Below are 23,047 nucleotides of genomic sequence, written 5' to 3' on the forward strand. Positions count from 1 at the left end.
GGGAACCTGGGGGTCCGATCATCCCAAGGAGGGGCCCAAGTCCACCCTAAAACTCTCCAGGGGTAGAGCGGGGGGGACAGCTATTCACCATACCAGGAACCAGATAGGCACTGTGCGAGACAGATCCTCCTCTCCATCGAAATGGGGGGGGGGGGGCTGTTGGCCAGGAGGAACGCTGCGACTCAGGCCAAGGCCAGGTCGTATGGGACACTGCGAGGCGTTTAACTCACAGGGCCAGCCCCTGTCCAGTGGGGCTATGTCGCGGTCGACCTAGCGCAGAGCTGAGGCAGGCAAGCACTTGTTGGCCAGACTGGGGTGACCACTGGATCTAGATGATCCAGCCCGTCGCTCTCACAGGAAAAATCCAGGAGGAAAACATTTTCTATCTAAAAAATTTTGCCACGACCAAAGATCCCAGCAAGGAACTAGGTCCTTACTCCTGACTAGGCAGGGGGCAGCATAACCCAATGGTCAAGAATGACAGGAGCTGTGTCAGTCAATGAAAGAAAGAGAAAAACTGTTTGCCAAACAGTGACTGCAGCCAAATAGGTACAGTCAATGTTCAGGTTATGACAGCCATGGGCATCGGCTGTCAAAATACAGAAAACGGCAGTGAAGATTCCACCAACTACACTGTTTAGCGTGGATAGAGATATCAAGCGGGCAAAGCGAGAGAAATATATGAGTGTATGGCCAACTTTAGCAAGCAGAAGCATTGTCTGCAGGACTACCAGCCCCCTCCTTTGACTTTTTTTTGCTTGTATCTAAAGTTGCCCATACACTAGACTTTTGTACAAAGATTCTTACAACAAGTCTCAATACATTTGATGACAATGTAATTTGAAAATGTTTCAAAATGTTAACATTCAATTTTGGAATGAATTGGCTTTCCCAAAAAAAAAAAAAAAAACACACACGCTGTAGGAAATGTGTTAATTCAAGAAAAATTCCTCATCCTTCAATTTTTTTCATCACTGCAGTTGAAAGCGAATGTTAGTTTGCCACCACTAACTAACAGAAAATCAAACGAATGTTCTTTAAAATTGCGAACAACATTCTACTAGTGTATGGCCAGGTTTAGTTGATAAGGTCTTTTTGGTTCCCCCACCCATCCTTGGCATGTGTCTAATGTTTTAGCACACTGTATCCTTAAAGTAACAAAACGTACAATGTAATTTCAAAACGTAATTTAAGTGGTAGAAAACTTAAATGACATCAATTTTCTCAGTGCTGACAACTGTGAACATGTAATAGCTTCCTGTGATTGAGCTACTCAATTGTACCACAAAAAAAATTGTTCAGGAAAAAAAAAAAAAAAAAAAATGATCTAATTGACTAATCTGATAACAGTAAAGTGTAATTGGTAATCTTCCGGTATTCAGATTCACTTACTAAGTCCCATAGTCATCAGCTGCTTGTCAAATTCTTCTAGCTAGGTCCACACATGCACTCTACACCCCCATTAATTTTCTATGGACTGAAGTTAGAGCTTGAAAGCCAACAACAATGTATTTGCTAGAGGCCAAACATATGTTTAATGCCGGCCATACAGGGGTCGCATTCCGAACAAATTTTCTTTAGAAAATTTTAACCAAAGAGGTTGTAAACCCACGTTTTTGACATTTAACTACAGGTAAGCCTATGCGGTGCCGGAGTGATGTAATCGCGCCTCTGGCCAATCATTTGGCCGGAGGACGCGAACAAGGAAGCAGGGGGGCCGGACATGTCGGCCACCCTGTTGCTGAGCGGGCGGCACTGCGGGGGCTTCGTTTTTAGGTATGTATTTAATAATGAGCCAATATGCAATGCATACTAGCTCTTTATGCCTTTGTCTTTATAGGTTTTTTTTTTCTCTTTTTTTTATGAGGGTTTACTTCCTCATTTTAGTTCGCATTTCGCCCCATTAGTGGGCTGCAGCAATGGTCGATTTTCGTGTAGCCATCGAACTAAAGTGTTCATGTTGGAAAATGTTTGAAAAAGGAACAAATTTTTAATCCATGAAGGGAGAATCGTGCTAGAAATATAAATGAAAAAGAAATGAACATGAGCTGTGATCTGGAAAGAAAAGAAGATTGCCGGCCGCAAAAATTATTTTCTCTTACGTCCTCCGATAGTCGCCGCCATCTTCATATTCGTCACAATGGGGTATTAGACTTTGCTCCGAAAGAGTAGCTAGGCAACAGAATATGTTAACATTAAAGCTTTTAACATATCCCACCCCCAGGGGGTGGTCCCCTCAGTCAATACCCTCCTACTTCCTGCATCCATATCTCAGTTTCAATGTCTAGCTTGTCAGGAGTAGCTGGATCTCTCTATGCTGGGGCATTTTGCCTCAGCCTCTCTCTTCTTTTTTGATTTTTTGTTTGAGTTTTTTCTCTCTCTTTACTTAGCTGTTCTTTTTGTCAGCATTAGTTAGTTCTTCTGATGAAGAGGATTTGTGCGGGCTGGGTCTCGGGCTGATCCCCCTGGTCGCAGGTTGTGGGTCAGTGGCTTCCCAGCCTGCCTTCGAGCGTTCAGCCAGGTAACGCTCCTGGCGCAGTGAACGACCCATCCCTGTTCGGTGCAGGGATGATTGGTGAGGAAGCTACCTCACTGGACGCTGTGCGGTTTCTTAACCCCGATTTTGTGCGTCCTGGATGCGACTCTCCCTGCCTCATGTGCAGCGGCTTGTTCGCCTGTGCGGGTCCCCCACGCCATTAGGAGGTAAGTGTATCTATGTGGGGACCTGTCTGTTGGGGGGGTGTCAGTCTGGGACTGTGTAACCTGCCTCTGTTCACACTGTTTAGCTCCCTATCGCTCTGGCTGCACGCTGTGGGCTGCAAGGGGGGGGGCTGTGCGGCACTGTCTGTGTCAGACTGTGGAAGGTGTGACAGGCTGTGTGCTGTGGGGCATGTTTTTGTCATGTTTGGGCACAATACAGCGATCGCTGCGGCGATCCGCCATGTTTTTTGACATGTGTAGTGTATACTGCGGTTCTCACAGTAGTGGGGGAGCGGCGGTTTCGGCGCCAAACGGCGCCATTTTGACTGCGCTCGCTCCGGCCGCATGTTTGCACTGCGGGCGGCCATTTTCTTGTAGCCTTCCATAGGCTTTAATAGAGCGCCCTGATTTCATCACTTCCTCTTTCCTGGGTGCACCGATCGAGGCGGCAGCAGCAGCAGTGGTCTCTTCAGGTTTTATCCTTCTGTTCTTCCTATATCCATTGCCTGTGTTCAGTTCTATCCCTGTGGGGGTCTCATTGTGCTTGTGTGTGTGTGCGGTGGGCTGCGCTCGCCGCGCTTGTTAAAGGGGCAATTAACCCTTTATTCTCCAGCATATTTTTTTGGGGCAATGGATTCTCAGGAGGGCAAATTTCCTGCCACCTTGGTGGGAAGCCAGGGGACTGCTGTTTCCCCCCCAGGGGGGGATTTAGCCGAAGTGGTGGCTAACCTTGCTGCTCAGGTGCAGATGCTGGTGGCTGCTCAATCCACTAAAAGACCCAGAGTTTCTGTTTCCTCTGATTCTGAGGGTGATGGGGCTGCTATGGCTGGGGTCTCCTTATCGGGGTCCCGTTCCTCCCTGGATCTCGTGGGGTCCGAGGTGGAGGCTGAGGTTGAGGGGGTTGATAATTCTTCCCCTGGCTCGCCTGAAGAGCTTGCAATCATGGATGAATTGGTTGCTTCTATAAAACAAACGCTGCGTTTGCAGGATGAACTGTGTCCTCCTGCTGCCCTGGCGGCTTATGGGACGCGGAAAAGACGCAAGACATCGCAGGTCTTTCCCTGCACTGATGATTTTCAGCGCGCTGTTAAGGAACAATGGCGCAATTTACGCAAGCCTTTTGCTGTGCCAAGTAGGTTCAGGCTGCGTTATCCTTTCACGCCTGCCACTGATGAACGGTGGTGTGTGCCACCCCCGGTGGATCACGCGATTGCGGTTTTGAATAAATCCACTGCGATTCCTGCAGAGGATACTCCGGTGTTCCGAGAAGAAACGGATAGGAGAATGGAGTCTCTTGCCCGTCATACTTATTCTGTTACGGGTTCGATGCTGAAAGCTCTGTTTGCCTCTCTTATGGCAGCCCAGGCTGTCGCAAGTTGGACGCAGGTGCTTAGGCGCGTCTTAGTGGCTGATTCGGCCTCACCGGCGACATTGGATATGGTGGATCAAATCCATCAGGGTGTCATGTATCTGTGTGATGCGGACTTGGATTTAGTGCCGTTGGCTGCACGTGTACAAAGCGTGGCGGTGTTGTCTCGCCGCCTGGTTTGGTTAAAGTGTTGGTCTGTGGACCAATCTTCGCGCAAGACCTTAGCCAATCTGCCTTATGATGGATCTCGCCTTTTTGGGGAATCCTTGGATACGTTGATAAAGGGGATCACGGGCGGTAAGAGCACTCTCTTGCCCCACTTCCCCAAGGCTAAGGGGGCTCCTGGTAAGAAGCATACTAATTTTCGGCCTTCTAAGGGGTCTTTTCGTGCCTTTCGGTCGCACTACAAGGGCAAACCGTTCAAGGGTCAAGGCTCCCAAAAGAAGCCGTGGTCTGGTAAACAGAAGTCCGGTCAGTCCGGACCCGCTGCCCATAACAATGCGGCCTGAAGGGGCGCCCTCACCCAGTTCTGGGGTGGGGGGACGCTTGCTCGGTTTTCTTCAACCCTGGCTGGCCCGCATGCGGGACCGGTGGGTTCATGAAATCGTTCGATCTGGCTACAAGATTGAGTTTCTCTCTCGGCCGGAGAGCAGATTCTTTCCCTCAAATCTTCAACTGTCTCCGGAGCGTTTGCGGGATCTGCACCTAGCGGTGCGGGACCTGAGGGCTCAGGGAGTGGTGGTTCCGGTGCCTCATCGGGACAGATTTTGGGGGTTTTATTCAAATCTGTTCACCGTGCCCAGGAAGGAGGGCAAGTTTCGTCCAATTCTGGAGTTGAAGGCTCTGAACCGCTTTGTGCGGGTTCGCAAGTTCCACATGGAATCCCTGCGGTCGGTGGGGGCTGCCCTGGTTCCGGGGGAATTCATGGCCTCCATCAATTTGAAGGATGCGTACCTTCACATCCCGATTTTCGAGGGTCACCAGAGGTACCTTCGATTCGCCATTGCGGAGGATCATTACCAATTCGTGGCGTTACCTTTTGGTCTCACCTCGGCTCCACGGGTTTTCACCAAGGTGCTTGCACCCGTTCTGGCTTTGTTGAGAGCCCAGGGCATCTCTGTCCTGGGGTATCTGGACGACATTCTGGTTCGGTCTGCGACCAGCCAGGGTCTGGAAAAGGACCTGTCCGTCACGATGCAAACTCTGCAGGAGTTTGGTTGGACGATAAATTTTCCAAAGTCGACGCTGAGTCCGTCGGTTCGTCTTCCCTACCTGGGAATGATCCTGGACTCGGTCCAGGCGAAGGTCTTCCTGCCGGAAGACAAACTCAGGACTCTTCAGGAGGAAGTCAGGTCCCTCAGGGACGTTCCGCACTCGTCTCTGCGGACGAGCATGAGATGTCTGGGATTGATGGTCTCGGCCTTCGAGGCGATTCCCTTCGCCCAGTTTCACACGCGGGGTCTCCAAGCGGAGATCCTGTCCAGGTGGGACGGGCAACCTCAATCTCTGGATCTTCAGATCTCGTTGAGCCATCGCACCAGAAGGGATCTTCTGTGGTGGCTCCAGTCCCCGATGGTATCGGGGGGCAAGTCCTTTCGTCCTATCTCATGGACAGTGATCACCACGGATGCCAGCCTGTCGGGCTGGGGTGGTGTTCTGGGCGTTCTGTCCGCCCAGGGAACTTGGTCGGAGGGGGGAGTCCTCCCTTCCGATCAACATTCTGGAATTGCGTGCGATAAATCTCTGCCTTCGTCGCTGGACGGACAGGCTGCAGGGCTGTCCGGTTCGGGTGCAGACGGACAATGCCACGGCGGTGGCCTACATCAACCACCAAGGGGGCACCAGGAGTGCCCGAGCGGCTCGGGAAGTGGCCGACATTCTGTCTTGGGCCGAGACTCATGTCCCGGCGATAACGGCAGTTCACATTCCGGGGGTGGAGAACTGGCAGGCGGACTATCTGAGTCGCCAGACCCTGGATCAGGGGGAATGGTCTCTCCACCCAGCTGTCTTCCAGATGTTGTGCGCGAAGTGGGGTCTTCCAGATGTGGACCTGTTCGCGTCTCGTCTGAACAACAAGGTGAGAAGGTTCGTGGCAAGGACGCGCGACCCTCGGGCAGACGTGTCAGACGCGTTGGTGGTCCCGTGGCATCAGTGCAGACTGATGTATGCGTTTCCACCGATTCAATTGCTGTCCAGGTTCCTTCGCAGGTTGCACTCGGAACGCAGCACGGTGATTCTTGTGGCGCCGGACTGGCCTCGCCGGTCCTGGTATGCAGACCTCGTGAATCTGGCGGTCGACGCCCCATGGCGTCTACCTCTTCGAGAAGATCTCCTGTCTCAAGGGCTGATATTCCATCCTGCTTTACAGTCGCTGGCTTTGACGGCCTGGCTGTTGAGACCGAGGTCCTGAAGGCTAGGGGTCTCTCCCCTGAGGTCATTCGCACTTTGATCAACGCGAGGAAGACTTCCTCAGGGAAGGTCTATTACTGTACTTGGAAGGCCTATTTTGCCTGGTGTGAGTCCAGGGGGTTTTCACCTCACACGTACTCGGTTTCTCGAGTGTTGTCCTTCTTTCAAACGGGTGTCGACCAGCGTTTGGCGCTGACTACGATCAAGGGTCAGGTGTCTGCGCTGGCCGTTCTTTTTCAACGTCCTGTGGCTTCTAACTCCTTGGTTGGCACCTTTGTTCAAGGGGTGCGACATCTGGTCCCTCCTAGGAGGGAAACTCTGCCTCCTTGGGACTTGAATCTCGTTCTGTGTTACAACGTGCTACTTTTGAACAGATCAGGGAGATCTCGCTGTTTATGTTGTCCAAAAAGGTCGCCTTTTTGGTGGCGATCACTTCGGCTCACAGAGTGTCGGAGCTGGCGGCTTTGTCCTGCAAGTCTCCGTATCTGGTCATTCACTTGGATAAGGTGGTCTTGCGACCTAATCCTTCTTTTCTTCCGAAGCGAGTTTCGGATTTTCATCTCAATGAGGATATTGTCTTGCCTTCGCTTTGCGCGAAGCCTAAACATCCGAAGGAGGTGAGGTTGCACTCTTTGGATGTTGTTCGGGCGATAAGGGTTTACCTTAAATCGACTGAGTCTTTTCGCAAGACGGATTCTTTGTTTGTTCTTCCGGAAGGTCCTCGGAAGGGCATGGCGGCGTCGGCTTCTACCATCGCCAAATGGATCAGACAGACCATTGAACAGGCATATGCTTTGCAGGGAAAAGTTCCCCCTATGCCTGTGAAGGCGCACTCTACTAGATCTCTGAGTATGTCTTGGGCCTGTCGTCATGGGGCTTCTGTGGCCCAGGTGTGTAAGGCAGCGACCTGGTCGACCGTACACACTTTCACAAAATTCTACAGAGTGGATGTTCAGGCATCGGCAGATGCTTCCTTTGGCCGCAAGGTTCTTAGTGCGGCAGTTCCTTAGGGTCCCTTGTTTTGGACCCCTGGTGTTTTGGGATATGTTTTTTATCCCTGGGTTATTTGCTTTTCCTGGGTTGTTGCTCCTGTTGAGCAAGTTTTTTTCATGTTGCCCAGCTGGTTTCCTTCCTTTGGTAAGGTTCCTTTCTTTGATGTGGAGACTGCGTTGCCTTACGGCGCGGCTGCGTTTCCCACCCCTCATGTTTGCACTGCTTTGGGACGTCCCCATTGTGACGAATATGAAGATGGCGGCGACTGTCGGAGGACGTAAGAGAAAACTGAATTTTTGTAAAATCTCACCTGTAAAATTCCTTTCTCTGAGTCCTCCGACAGTCGCCGCCCCCGCCCCTCTTTTGGGGTTTGGTTGTATACTCTACTGCTATTCCACTGAAACTGAGATATGGATGCAGGAAGTAGGAGGGTATTGACTGAGGGGACCACCCCCTGGGGGTGGGATATGTTAAAAGCTTTAATGTTAACATATTCTGTTGCCTAGCTACTCCTTCGGAGCAAAGTCTAATACCCCATTGTGACGAATATGAAGATGGCAGCGACTGTCGGAGGACTCAGAGAAAGGAATTTTACAGGTAAGATTTTACAAAAATTCCATTTTCTGTAGCAACATGAGGTGAAACAGAAGGCTTGGTTGGTCAGATTTGGAAATTAATGGTGGAACCATCAGATTACAAAACGCAAAAAATTTCCTATTTTCAACCAACAAATTGTTCAGAATTCGACACGTGTATGCCCTGCATAAGTATAACCAAAAATGCAGATACATCTTAAGCTGAATTCTGCCATGGGCCCAGTCTGGAAGAAATTTACAAGAGGCTGTGCAATTTAGTAAGAGTTAGATCGCTGGAACAGGGACAGGTACTAGTATAAGACTAGGAGCCAATTACATAGTTACATAGTTTGTGAGGATGAAAAAAAAAAAAAATCAGTCCATCCAGTTCAACAAAAAAGACATCAGTCCATCTAGTTCAACACATCAGTCCATCCAGTTCAACAAATACATTTTAGACTGAATGCTACTATGGTGTACAGCTTTTTATTCTTTCCCTCAAAAGTTGAACAGACAGAGCAGAACATTTGCATAGAATATTAGATGCCCAGCGACCAACCTGCTAGAATCCAATGAATATATTACATATATCAACTGTAAAGCATACTAATGCAAATGCATGCAGCCCACTATTGCTGTTTGCAGTATATTCATAAGAACAGCTAAAAGGAAATTGTTTTTACAGAGGGGTTTCTTCGTGGCCGATTCATCAATGACATCACACCTACCTCCATAGCACAGTTCTGAAAAATGCTCGATAAGCTGGTATTTTGAGAAGATCCATGTTCTGATCTTTCTGAATCCATGCCTCTCATACCTCTTCCTGGTGTTGAATCACCTTTAGACGAGAACACATAGGTACATTATATACACATATCATCTAATAATAACTATGAAGTTTGTCATCATGAGATGTTTACTAAATATATTCAGCTCAAAAGATAAAGAAAACCTTTTTTTTTTTTTTTACCCGATGTGACAGGATGAGACTCCAAAGTCGTGCACTTTACACTGTGACATTGATGCAACTTTGGATGGGTGCAACTTGGATGCAACTTTGGCTGTTGACTTTGGCACAAATGTCGCATTGATAACATTAAGACGCGACTTAAGCATTTACTTTGCAGTCTATGGCACTCAAGTTGCATGAAAGTTACATCAAAGTAGTGCAGGAACAGTTTTAAAATCACTGCGACTTTACCCTGCATACAATTAAATGGCTTTGATTGAAATACATGGGCTGAAACTTGTCATGTAACCTTGTGTGTCCAAAGTCACATGACAAGTCACGCAAGTGTAAATGGAGCCTCATTTAAAAGCTGTACTAGGGCTCTAACTGACATCTCTTTAAATAGCCCATGCCAAAACCACCTGCGATGCCAAAAGATACAACCATGCTATCACTGTCAGGAGAGTAGTCTCATATTGTCATGACCAAACTTCTGGGACAGAACAGCTGCTATGGTAACATAAGCAAAAAAAAGCATACACTTTTTTTTTTTAGCAGGACTGTTCAACAGAAGCCAGTTTGGCGATCGGCTTTGGTTAGAGAGGGCTGCACACAGATTGAAATTTGTCAGGTTCCTGCTGAACTGGTCCAATTTTGGTATACCCAGCATAAGAGTCTGAACGAGCATGTTGCCTGTGTTAGTAAAAAAAAAAAAAAATTTGCCAAACAAAGACAGGTGATGCCAACACTTAAAAGCGTGCAGGTTAATAGCTCAGTAAGAACAATGAGTCGCCCAGTATGGACATGAAGGGGGTATGTGGAGATACCAACTGATGAGAAAACTTCAGGTCATCTACATAGATGTAGAGTATACTTCATAATGTGGCAAGGTAACCACCCTACATTGCTTTGATGTTAACCAAAGCAGGACGGCTATCAATATGGGATTACACAAATACGCCTCAGTAGAAACCCCGTAGTCTGCTATTGTGCCATTTGGACTAATTAAATTAGAACTGCACTGCATCTGAGCCCCACAAACCAAAAATGCTATTGAATTCATTAATATTAAAAGCAAACCCCCCCCCCCCCCATCCATCCTTGTCACCATGCTTTATTTTGCTGAAAATTCATTTTGAAAAACATGCCCTGGTATTTCTGGCAGTGACTCTTGAGAAAGGGCAGATGATTCATGTAGCATTTACTTCCTGGAATCTTTCTGCCCTTAGCTCAGAACCCTCCCTCCCCTCCTGAAGACTTCTGGAATGTACTACATCATTTGCCTAGGCCTGGAAACCAGGAAGTAACAGAAGAAATGTTAAAACAAGTAAATATGATATACTTTCCTATCTATTTACAAATACTAACAACATAAGGATTAACCACTTGCCGACTGGGCCATAGTTGAATGACGGCTACATAGCAATCGGGTAGTTCTGGGTGCAAAGGGATGTCCTCTCAGAATTGCGCTTCCCTCGCGCCCCTTGGGGCGCACACACGGAAGTGTTCGTGCTCGCGGGGTACACAGGATTAGGCGCATCACGGATCGTGGTAAAGGGCCAATGATGTGATTGCTCCGTCCAATGACAAAGTGATCCCTTGTTAACAAACAGGCACATATCCAATTCAGTTCTCCCCTTGCACGCTGTACACAGCGATCGGTACAGCACATGAGGAGATGAGAGAGACTGCAGGGCCGCTAACCCCTGCCTGATCCGTGCCTCAACTGTGCCTCAATCCATGCCTCAATCATGGCCATCCGTGCCTCAGTCATACCTTATTCAAGCCAATCTGTGCCACGCCAGTGCCACATCCGCGCCATGCCAGTGCTCATTCGCGCCACGTCAGTGCTCAACCGCGCCACGTCCATGCTGCATAAATGCTCATCCGTGCCACAACAGTGCTAATACAGTGTTTATCAGTGCCCTACAGTTCCTCACAAAAGTGTAATGGGTAGTCAGGAAATAAAATTTGTAATTTTATGTCCTTAGAGCACCTTACGGTGCTTCCTGAATGTTGGATCTCTGTATGTGGCTAGGCTGTGTAAAAGTCTCACACATGTGGTATCGCCATACTCAAGAGGATTAGCAGAATGTAGTTTGGGGTGTAATTTTTGGTATGTACATGCTGTGTGTTGGAAATATCTTATAAATGGACAACTTTGTGTATAAAAAAAATGCGTTTTCATTTTCTTTCCATTTTCCAAAAACATTTGGAAAAAAATTACATGTTCAAAAGAGGGTCGTATTGGACGCACCCAGCACTTATAGACCCAATCGTCATAATAAGCTGGATAGGAGAAACCCATAAACACAGGGGATGGGCTGTGGGTGACAAACGGAACAGATATGTCTGCAGTAGCCTCAGCTGCACCCTCCATCATAAATGGCTCCAGCACGAATGCAATCACATTGCATCTACCCGAACATTTTACCTTTTTTGTGCGGTGCAGTAGCCATGGAGTAATCATCCTCACTGTCTAACAGGTCAGGGAAAGTGGACTCAGACCCCGTAGGGTGGTTCCCACCAGCAGAGACCGAACCAGATGCAGATCTTGACAGGAGGGGGGAGGGCACATTCGCTGAGCCATAGCCATCCTTACCCTGCACATGGGATCAGCGACTTAAACCCCCACAGGGGGCGCAGACTGAGGCCCGCAAGGGGGGGGGCACCAACAGGACCCCGCAAGGGGGTCCCCCGCGGGCTCCTTCCATAGATTTGAAACCGCAGCAAATTAAAGTGAAAACCCATACATACTGTTTGTGTAGCTCTGTTTGCTAGTATCTCCGCTGCTGCTGCTGCCCAGGCTGGTAGTGCTGTGATTCAGGTTGTTCACTGACAATCCCTGCAAGGTTGTCTTGATGCTGTCACCATGAATATGTTCAACATTTGAAGGAAAGTGAGCTTCACTGTGATGTCCATCGTCCTGTATTATATAATAAGACAAAGTGAATAGGGTGGCAATACAATATCCTGCTCCCAGATATTCCATTGAAAACCAAATCTCTTCCCTTCCCAAAGAAAATGCATTAGTACTGGCAGTGAGCAGTGACTGCTAGCCATGCAGTGTATTGGCAATGTAGTGGTATTGTAATTACTTACAAAATGTTACAGTTCATTATTTTTCTGCCTGAATTTTAGAATGATGGAAGTTTTCCTTCAATGGGTAAATATAAAATATACTACAAACCTCATCATCAGAGTAGCTATAAGCAGATGATACTGCTCCCCACATCTTGCTGGCTACGGTGGCTGCTTGCTTCATGCTAGATTTGAACACGTCCATTTTGGGTCCAGCCAATAGATGGTCAAATTTAAGTCCAGGAAGTGAGTTTACCACTGAACCCAAAGATCCATGTTGTGAGTTGCGCACAAGAGCGGTTAGTGATAGAGAGCGCTCTTTTTGGTTTTTTAGATGATGCTTTGGACTGTTAGCAAAGGTTTTTGACCTAGACACAGTATTTTTTTGATTCTCAATCTGCACATCAGCGGAAGGCACCGAGTCTATAGGCAGACTTGATCTCCTCTCAAGGCTAGCCTGGCTATCTCCCTTAGTAGGCTCCTGGTTTCGAAGTTCCATGCTGGACGACTTGCTGCCAAGTGGACTTTTTAAATTCATATAACTTTCTATTTCATCCGCTAGGTTACGTGCAACAACTGGGGATATTGATTTCTCCTCAACTGGGGGTGTTTTTTTCTCCACTGATTCTGACGCCAGAAGAGATAATGGATCAAGGCCTGTCTTTACTCCTTCCCTCTCTACTACTTTAGGAACACCATAGAAACTATTCCTCTTACTTGGCTCCTCTGTGTTTTTAGGGGTAACAGGCGTTTTGTCTTCTTCAAGTTGTAGAGCCTCAGAAGAGTCCACTGTGCTTTCCTCTTTGACAGTATCTAAGGAGTCAAACATTTCCTGTGATCTCTGTACTGATGTCTGTTCTGCAGGCGGTTCAGCAGTGTCTCTTTGATGACCTGTTTGGCCTTCTATTGTCATAGAGGCAGTATGGCTATCTACAGTTTCAAAATTGAACTGCTTGCTTGTCTGTGGATGTGGTGGTGTCTTTGAAAGTGCAGCTGTAAGGATCTTGGCGTCTGCTCCCATCTTCATAGCCATCTCATTGGTTGTGATGTCTAGACTGCCTTTCTTCAGCATCATTCCTGCCCTGTTCTCCGAACTGAAACTGCAGCTTCTCTCTGAAAACATCTTCTGCCTCTTCTGGGCTTTCTCTTCAGATTTTTTACTCTGGCCTTCACTTTGAAAAACAGAATCATCAGCAGAATCTTGAACTGTGGGTAACTGGGTTGGCAGGGCACCTGTAACCAAAATACACACAAAACACCTACTTTAGCAATGCAAGTATACATTAATTAGGCCTATCCATTTACAGTATTATGAGAATGACACATTTAAAGTGTAACTAAAAGGAAAACATTTTTCATTTTGGAAAGAATAAGGAAAGGGTACAAACCCCATCAGTGTTTTTTTTTTTTGGCACCTGCATCCCATTGGGAAGATTTTCCTTCACTCCTTGTCCCAGAGCCTAAACAGGATGTTAAAGAAATCCCTGGTCTGTCAACAGAGTCACCAAAACTGGTGTCCCCACTGGAAGGTCCCCCCCTCTGTTAAGTGTTCTGATGTCAACCCAAATTTTGGGATTTTTACTTTCAATGATAACAGTACACAGGACAAATAGAGAGGGTGAATCTCCCTAACAGGGGCACAGACAGCAATACAAATTAAAAGGTGTTCTATTCCCTCTACAAAACTTAAATAAAAAAAAAAAGCTTTGGGAAGATTAACCTTAGCTTCCCAAGCTCAGGAAAGGAATTATAAATGTTTAACCAGATGGTATCACCCGGCCATACTACACAAGTTTACTCTCGTCTCTACTGGATCAATGTTGGAGATGTGGAGAGCCATGTGGTACACATCTCCACATACGGTGGTCCTGCCTGGGGGAAAAAAAAAACATAATTTTGGTCAGCTATATTTCAGATTAGCCATCTTTTTATGAGCAAAGCATAGCTGTAGACTCCGGAAGTTGCCCTTCTTTCAATGATCCTTAGATCAAATAAATCTATTAAAAAGGGAATATTTAGATTCCTGCAGGTAGATAGCAGGTAGAGCTCTGATTCCCAGGCAGTGGAAATCCCCCACAATCCCTACAATACAGAAATGGGTTGCGGATCTGAACTATATTATGCGTATGGAGGGTAGATAATGAAAACCAGTCTAAGTTTAGGGATGTATGGACCCTGTGGGTGGAGTTCTTTGACTCTCCCCAGTTATTGCCTTTCCTGCGATATTAGATACTGGTATCGTCTTCTTGGGTGTTATGTTTGGTCAACCCCCCCTGTCAGACGCCTTCCCCTTCTTGGTTTCTTTTTTCCCATTTTTATCTTTTTTCCTTAACCCTTCTCAATTTTGTATTTTTGCTCCCTCTTAACTCTTAAGAGGAAAAGGTTGCCTTGACAGAAAATACATTTTTACAAATTACATTTACTGCTATGTTGTCAATTATTTTTGAATACTCGCCCCTCCCCTTTAATCCGCCTCTCATATGGTCTTTGTTTATTACATTTTTCCAAGTGGTTGCTCATGTATTAGTAGGGATGACGTTTTGTCAGTGTATCACTGTTTTTTTTTTTTTGAGTTATGCTGTTGTTGAATGATAAGACTGGTATTCTCAACCTTTGTTGGTTATACTTTAGTATTGAAATTGCTGCCAACTGTTACTACTACGATCAATGTGCCATATTTCTTTATAAAATTCTATTCATAAAAAAATAGCTTTGCCGTTATTTATACTTTATATAATGAGATTTTTGACTTACAGTAAATTCCATTTCTCTGATGTTCATTGACAGACACAGCTCCTGATATTCTTAACTATTGGGTTATACTGCCCCCTACAGGAGTAGGACACTAGGCAGCAGTGGTGGCTGTTGCTCAAAATTTTTTTGGGGGGGGGGGGGGGGGGGCGCAAAAAGAAAAATCTAATAGGTATTGCTTCGCAGCAAAAAACGCGGTAAAATATTGCGTGACTTTGAGGTCATGGTACAGGCCATGTCACAGGTCATGGTACAGGCCATGTCACAGGTCATGGTACAGGCCATGTCACAGGTCATGGTACAGGCCATGTCACAGGTCATGGTACAGGCCATGTCACAGGTATGTCACAGGTCATGGTACAGGCATGTCACAGGTCATGGTACAGGCATGTCACAGGTCATGGTACAGGCATGTCACAGGTCATGGTACAGGCATGTCACAGGTCATGGTACAGGCATGTCACAGGTCATGGTACAGGCATGTCACAGGTCATGGTACAGGCATGTCACAGGTCATGGTACAGGCATATCACAGGTCATGGTACAGGCATGGCACAGGTCATGGTACAGGCATGGCACAGGTCATGGCACAGGTCATGGCACAGGCATGTCAAAGTCACAGTCATGTCACTTACCTGCTCTTGGGCTGGCTCACTCGACCGGACCGACTGCTGTGTTGTGGGCAGGTTCAGGCCATGAGGGGACGACACTGGACACCCCGACTTCTCCGGACAGCTCCTCTTCTGCCGATCCCTCTCTGATCGCAGATTATCTCTGCACGATCCGATCCCGGATTACAGCCGACCAATCACAACGTGAGGCCCCCCCCCCCCCTCCCGCTGCTGGCACAGAATAATACTGGAAGTCTGTGCTCTGCAGGGTCACTTCACCTCCTCTGTACTGTGCTCTGCGTGCCACATTCTACACTTTACTGCTCCCTTCTATTCTCTATAACACAGCGGCGGCTTCTCCGGCGTGGCGGCGAGCCCTCAGTCCTTCCGGCTCCCGCCTCCATTCACCCCAGCCAATGGCATGGGGTTTGCCTTTCGGCCAATCAGGAAGCGCGTATCGAACGCGCTTCCTGATTGGCCATGGAGGAGGATCCGTGTGACAATAGCAAATTTTCATTCGCTATTGTCACACAATGGGTGGGCTCAGGGTGCACTGCTCTGTGACCCAGGTCCACCCTCTTCTGAAGCCTATTAGAGCCTCTGGCTCTAGTCAGGTGACGAAAAAAAAAATCCCATTGAATTCCATGCATCCGGCGCCCCGCATGCAGATTAGGGGGCCGGACGCATGGATAGGGGGGGGCGGCGCCCCTGCGCCCCCAACACACCGGCCGCCACTGCTAGACAGAAAAAAAAAGTCTGGCTATGCCTATGGGCAGTCCCAGGGGGTATACGCCCTCTCTCTGCTATAGGTACTCAGTTTTGTTACAAGCAGTGTCAGAAGAATTACAACTCCACAAAGGGGTGGGTGCTGTGTCCGTCAATGAACATCAGAGAATTGGATTTTAGGGTAAGTCAAAAATCCCATTTTCTCTTTTGTTCATTGATGGACATAGGTCCTGATCTTTATAACCATTGGGATGTCCCAAAGCAGTGTTAAACATGAGGGGTGGGAAAAACAGCAAAAAATTCCCAAGGCTAAACAGTAGCCAACCAGGTAAACGGGAGCTCAACCAAAAACAACTGGAGCTCACCTGAAAAAAAACAATATACCCTCAGAGGACCAAATCCTCTAAACAGCAGCCTGCAAAAACCTTGCGGCCAAAGGAAGCATCTGCCAACACATCCACTTTATAGAACTTTGTGAAAGTGCGCACCGACGACCAGGATGCCGCCTTGCAAACCTGTGTCACTAACGCCCAATGAAAGAAAGCCAAGGAGTCACTGAGCACCTTGACAGGAAAGGGAGGAACCTGACCCTGGATGGAATAGATGAACCACGGTCTGACTGATTCATCTGGAAATGGTTGCAGAGGAAGCGGACAACCCTTTCCAAGGCTCATCCATGAGCACAAATAGTGAGTCTGACTTCCGAAAATACTCTGTAGCTGCCAGGTACACCCCAGGAGCCTGGTCCACATCCAAGGCAAGCAAAGCAATTTCCTTTGGAGGGCAACACAATGACTTCATTCAAATGACAATCAGAGACAACCTGAGAAAGGAACGACGGACAGGGTCAAAGAACCACCTAATCACTGTGAACCACCAGTAAGGTGAATGACAGGATAACACTGCCAATTTCGAAACCCTGTGTGCAGAGGTGAAGCCACCAAAAAGGCCACCTTTTGGGACAGCGTAAGCAGCGGAATCTCCCGAAGATTCTCAAAAAGAAGCTTCTCGAGGACAGAGAGCACCAAATCGAGTTTCCAAGGCGGCAACAGAGACCACACTGGAGGTGTCAAGTGCCTAACTCCCTGAAGAAAAGTATGCACTAGGGAGTAGGTGGCCAAGGGCCATTGAAATAAGACCACTACGGCCGACACCTGACCCTTTATAGTACTCAAGGCCAGTTTCTGCTCAAGCCCTCCCATCTAAGAAAGGTCAACATCTGAGCCACCGAACAAGAGCGAGGATGAATCCCAAGAAACTCACACCACGCAATGTACCTCTTCCATGTACGACAGTAGATCTTGCTAGAAGTAGGTTTCCTAGCTTTTAACAGCATTGGAAACACCGAATCACGACTGTAAATCAGGATGGAAGACTGGTCCTTGGCATAGCAGATCCTACCTGAGAGGAAGCTTCCAAGGAACGTCAGCGACCAGCTGCAACAGATCGGCGTACCAAGCCCGGCGATGACCAGTATCCTTTCTGCCTCGATCCTGCGTAGAAGTCTTGGGAGAAGGGAAGGCGTAAATCAGACAATACTGACCCCACGGGGCCACCAGCGCATATGTGGGGACCGCTGGAGGAACTCATGACCGAGCAACAAACCTCTGCACCTTTCTGTTGAGCCGAGACGCCAACAGATCCACCTCGGGGATGCCCCACTGGAGACACAACTGATGAAACACCTCAGAATGAAGGAACCACTCCCCTTGGTCCAATGCCTGTCGACTGAGGTAATCCGCTTGCCAGTTTTCCACCACAGGAATGTTTACGGCTGAGAGGACTAGAATGAACTGTTCTACCGATCTTAGAAAGCTGGCTACCTCCAGAGCCGCCAGGAGACTTCTTGTGAACCCCTGGTGACTGACATAAGCCACGGCAGTGGCATTGTCTGAATAAATACGCACTGGACATCACTAAAAATGATCCGTCCAATGTTTCAGGCACAGTCTGACTGCTCGGAGTTCCAAGACATTAATTAGTAGTCTGGACTTTTCCAGTGTCAAGATCCCCGAAGCAGAATATTTGGCGAGGATGCCTCCCCAACCGGACAGGTTGGCATCTGTGGTGACCACTGTCCAATACAAGGGGAGGAAAGATTTGCCCATCCAAAGCACGAAGCCACCATATCAGGGACTCTTTCGTTCCCTGACTCAGCCGGGTCTAATTGTCCAGAGATTGCAGATTCTTGTCCCATTTGGCTAGAATCTCCCTTGTAGGGACCTCGTATGGAACTGTGCAAACAGAACCCCCTCGAAGGTAGACAACATCAGGCCCAGCACCAGCATGCAAGTCCGGAGGGATGACCATCTGCTGGACAGCAGAAGATGAATTGCAGCCTGCAGTTTCTGGAGTTTGACCAGAGGAAGGAGCACTCCAGAGTCAGACCCAGATAGTCCAGCTTGTGGATGGAGCCAGAGCAGACTTCTGAAAAATCAGAATTCAGCCAAACTTCCTCAAGCTCGTATGGTGATTTCCAGGTTTTCCAACAGAGCAGTAGGAGACTCTGCTCGCAGAAGGACGACATCCAAGTAGCTCACCCGCAATCCCCCATTGGCATAACAACAATGCTGGCACGGGGGCAAACACTTTTGTGAAGACCCGAGGAGCAGAGGTGAGACCAAGAGGTAACGCCACAAACTGATATTGCTCCTCTCCCACGGCTAAGTGAAGGAAGCGCTGGAGACCGACACATATTAGAATGTAATAATATGTAATAGAAAGGTAAGCGTCCTTGATGTCGATAGGGGCAAGAAAATCCCCCTAATGCAGGGAAGCCACCAATGTGCGAATGGACTCCATTCTGAACTTCTAGACCCGCACAAAGCAGTTCAGCACCTTGGAGGTCCAGAAATGTACTTGCCTTCCTTCCTGGGGACTGTAAACAGGTTACAGTAAAACCCCTGAAAAGTTCCGAAGTTGGAACTGGGACTGTCACCTGTAAAGTAAAAGGTCTTGCACCGCCCCAAAAAGAGCCTGTAAGCGGACCGGCGACAGTTGCAGGTTGGAAGGAAGAACCTTACCGGAGGGTAAGAACGAAACTCGATCTTGTAGCCGGACCAAATTACCTCGTGGACCCACTTGTTCTTGTGCCAGGGGAGTCCACAGGTCTGGGAACCGGCGAAGATGTCCCCCAACCCCAGATACGGGTGGGGACGCACCTTCCTGCTGAAGGGCTTTGCCCAGGGGTCTGGAGAAGCCCCCACCTGACTTACCAGACCAAGTTTGCCTGGCTCCTCCAGAGGAGGACCCGAAGGGCTCCGATCCCTTGTCAGTCGACCCTGAGGGATGAAAAAACTTCTTATGAGCCGAGAATGAGGGCCCACGTCTATGACGAGGGTCTTTGCCTTTAGTAGCCTGCGGAGGAAAGGTACTCCTCCCCCTGTGATACCTTTAATGATGTCATCCAGGGTAGCACCAAACAGGTAATCTCCTTGAAAGGAAAGATCAGTCAAGGCCTCTTTAGAAGTGTGGTCCTCAGACCAGCATTTGAGCCAAAAGACACGCCGAAGGACCACTGCCAAAACAGAGCTGAGCCACTTGGGGAGCCGCATCCAAAGAGGCATCACAGATAAACTGCAGCCCCTGGACAAGTTGGTCCACCAGCCCAGCAAAGGAAGGGGGGAGCTACTCCCCCTCCAGGTCACGGCGTAAAAGCTTGGCCCACGCAGTCTGCGACACAAGGGCAATAATGAAAATAAACCTCAGTGTAGAACCAGTCAGGGTGTATACATTTTGGGTCACAGCCTCTGCCTTCCTGTCAGCTGGGTCCTTAAAGGCCGGGGACTCTTCAATTGGAATTATGGTTGCCTTGTTTAATGTGGAAACCGGAGGGCCCACCCCCGGTGCAACAGTCCACTTCTTTAGAAGGGACTTCTCAAAGGGGTATCGCCTAGCAATTCGCTTAGGGACCCCAAGGGAACGCTTCGGTTGTCCCCACTCTTTAGCGACATCTCTGTCAAAATAGAAGGGGAAAGGGAACTCCTTTGCCGCTCTGGATGGCTTTGCCTCCATCGCAGCTGAGTCCTCCAACGAAGTTCCAAGCACAGATAACAACCAGTGCTTCCACTAGCGCCTTTTCATGCACGGTTGCAAAAGCGGAGGAATCATCCTCACTATCTGATTCAGGGCGCGTAGCCACAGACCCAGCAGGGTGACCCACATCTGTGGCGGCCAAATCAGATTCAGGATCTGAGGAGACAGATGAGGCAGGGGAAGGCGGGGGGTGCTTTAGGCCAGCCCATCCCCCAAAAGCCAGCTCCACCCGGGACACAAGGGACTCCAGGACTGCAGTCAGTGCATCGATGGATGGATGGGACTCCGAGGGAACCGCCGCCCCAGAGAGGGGATCAGGTGGGGAGATGTGCTCCAAAGACTCCAGGTGGACCCCACAAAAAAGTGTAAAACACTGCTAAGGGACAACCCCCACTGCTCTGGGACTCGGGTGCCAGTCACAGAGCACCAATCGATCCTCAGCAGAGAGGGAGAGGACCCCATCAAACTCACAACCCCGCAGAAACCATGCACCACAGCCACCAGGAGAATCTGTACTGCACTAGCGGAGATCAGGAAATTAAAAGATCCAGGAGTCAGCACCAGGGGATGAAGATGGGCTCCCACAACCAAATCGCCCCCCCTAGGGTTCCACTGTCATGGCTGCGGCTATTTTCAAAGGCAAACCACCACAAAATAGCCACTGGACTACACAAACATGGCCGCCGTGCATTGAGCACACTGGCTACAAGAAAATGGTGGCCCAGGAGGAATCAAGCACAAGCCCAGGCAGGACGGGGGGGGGGGGGGGCCTTGGCAGGAGCCCCCAACCAGGTATAACCCCCCCCCTCCTGCACAGCCGATCCATCTGGTCGTGGGTGGCGCAGTCCCTCCTTCGCCCCATCGCGCCCTGCTCCCACCCCAGGAGGACGACTAAACCACCCACACAGCCCCAGCATAAGTGGAGGGGGGGTAGGATGGGGGGACAGATGAATGGGGGGAACCCGGGGGTCCAGCAGTCCCCAAGGAGGGGCCTACGTCCACCCCAAAACCCTCCAGGGGGGGAGGGGACAGCTACCTCCCATACCAGGAACCAGGCGGGCACCGCTCCAGACAGAACCCCTCGCTATCAAAATGGGGGGGGGGCTGTCGGCCATGAGGAACAGTGCACTCTCGCAAGGCAATTAAATCGCAGGCCAGCCCCCGTTCAGTGGAGCTTTGTCTCGGCTGACCTAGCGTGGATCTAGATTATCCAGCTCGTCACCCAGTCCGGCAGTTGATTGTAGATCTCATAGGATAAAAACCAGGAGAAAAAATTCTATCCAAAAAGAAAAAATTGCCAGGACCAGAGATCCAGGCATTGGACTAGGTCCTTACTCCTGACTAGGCAGAAAAAAACTGAGTACCTATAGCAGACGGAGGGAGTATACCCCCTGGCACTGCCCATAGGTGTAGCCAGACTTTTTTCTACCTAGTGTCCTACTGCTGTAGGGAACAGAATAACCCAATGGTTAAGATGATCAGTAGCTGTGTCTGTCAATCAACGAAAGAGAAACATTTTACTTTAGAATTATTCCAAGGGTATTCCATTAAATGTTAACATTTTGTTATAGTAGGAAGGAGTTGTTTTTGCTCTGTCTCCATTGGGGAGAATTTTCCTTACTTCCTATGTGATCAGATTTGGCAGGGTTTACCCCATTCTCACTGAACACAAAGAAGTAGAGGAAAATCTCTCCAAAGATTACAAAGACAACAATAAACCTGCCACAGATTCTAAAAATTCTCAAAGCAATTCAAATAAAACAAAAATGGCTGGAGCTTTATCTTAACTGAGAATTCAGGTCCTACACAGATCTTTCAGTAAAGTATAACTTTTGATCCCATTAATTAAAAACAAGATATTACATAAATGTACAAACTGAAAATCAAGACAGTTTGTGAAACATTACTGGTTGCAGTATTACAGCCTTTACCTGTAGCTTACCAGTTACAACTGATATACCACATGGATTATAGACCATGTTAATTTATGTGTACTGACAAAATTTGATTAGTTTCCTATATACTCTTACATAAGGCCTATTAAATATATGTGGAACTCACCGCTACTGCTTTTTCTACCCGTTGCATCAAAGATACCAGAAGGCACTTTAACAATACTATTTCCACAGGGTGGGGATTCAGGTGGACTGCATGCCTCAGAGACCGACACTAACTTTTCAGGTGATGCATCAAAGCAAGACTCTAGTGGAAGAAAACCAAAAACCATTAATGGGATTTCTCTTTAATATTAAAGAAGAAAACACATAAAAAATTTGAATTTTTTTTACTCGCTGAAAATATTTTACCTTTGGACAAAATGCTCAGGAGAAGTGGAATCTGGGAAAAAATAAAAAAGCCCAAGCAGCTGTTTACTAGCTTGGATGGTGGCCCGTGCCACTTAGTGATGTTGGAACAAGAGGCTAGTGCACCTTTAGACTGGATTCACACCAATACGGATGCGGCTCACAGCATGGGTCCAGAGCGTCCCTGTTCTCAGTTTCAGAGATGAATCAGGCCTGAATTTTTGCCTTAATTCGGACCTGAAACTGAGCCAAAGGACCTCTGTGCAATATGCTCCGCAGCCACCAAGGAGATGTGTGAACCGGCTCCATTGCCTTACTGGGTTCATCTGTAAAACCAAACTGAAATCTACCTTCCCAAAAAAAGCAGTGGCTGAGAGATAGAATATTTATTTATAGCGCAAAAAATAAAAAAACCCAGTGATCTATAAATACCACCGAAAGAAAGCTCTATTTGTGTGGAAAAAAAGGACAAAAAATTGTCACTAAAAGCTGGAAATTGGCCTGGTTAGGAAGAGGGTATAAGTGCCCAGTGGTTAAACCTATTT

At 48.1% G+C, this 23,047-nt stretch overlaps 1 protein-coding gene across 1 annotated transcript in view; it reads right to left on the reverse strand.

Moving 5' to 3' along the window:
- DENND4C (DENN domain containing 4C) overlaps window positions 1-23,047 on the reverse strand; it is a 274,603-nt gene that overhangs the window by 46,954 nt on the left and 204,602 nt on the right. Inside the window, exons 22-25 of the mRNA XM_082257942.1 lie at window positions 22,261-22,401; window positions 12,186-13,309; window positions 11,753-11,921; window positions 8,775-8,884 (exon numbers count right to left, since the gene is read on the reverse strand). Coding sequence (XP_082114068.1) covers window positions 8,775-8,884; window positions 11,753-11,921; window positions 12,186-13,309; window positions 22,261-22,401 — 1,544 coding nt within the window. The remainder of the gene's footprint in view (window positions 1-8,774; window positions 8,885-11,752; window positions 11,922-12,185; window positions 13,310-22,260; window positions 22,402-23,047) is intronic.

The sequence above is a fragment of the Pelophylax lessonae genome (assembly GCF_965119305.1).
Source record: "Pelophylax lessonae genome assembly, chromosome: 1".
Classification (NCBI taxonomy): Eukaryota; Metazoa; Chordata; class Amphibia; order Anura; family Ranidae; genus Pelophylax; species Pelophylax lessonae.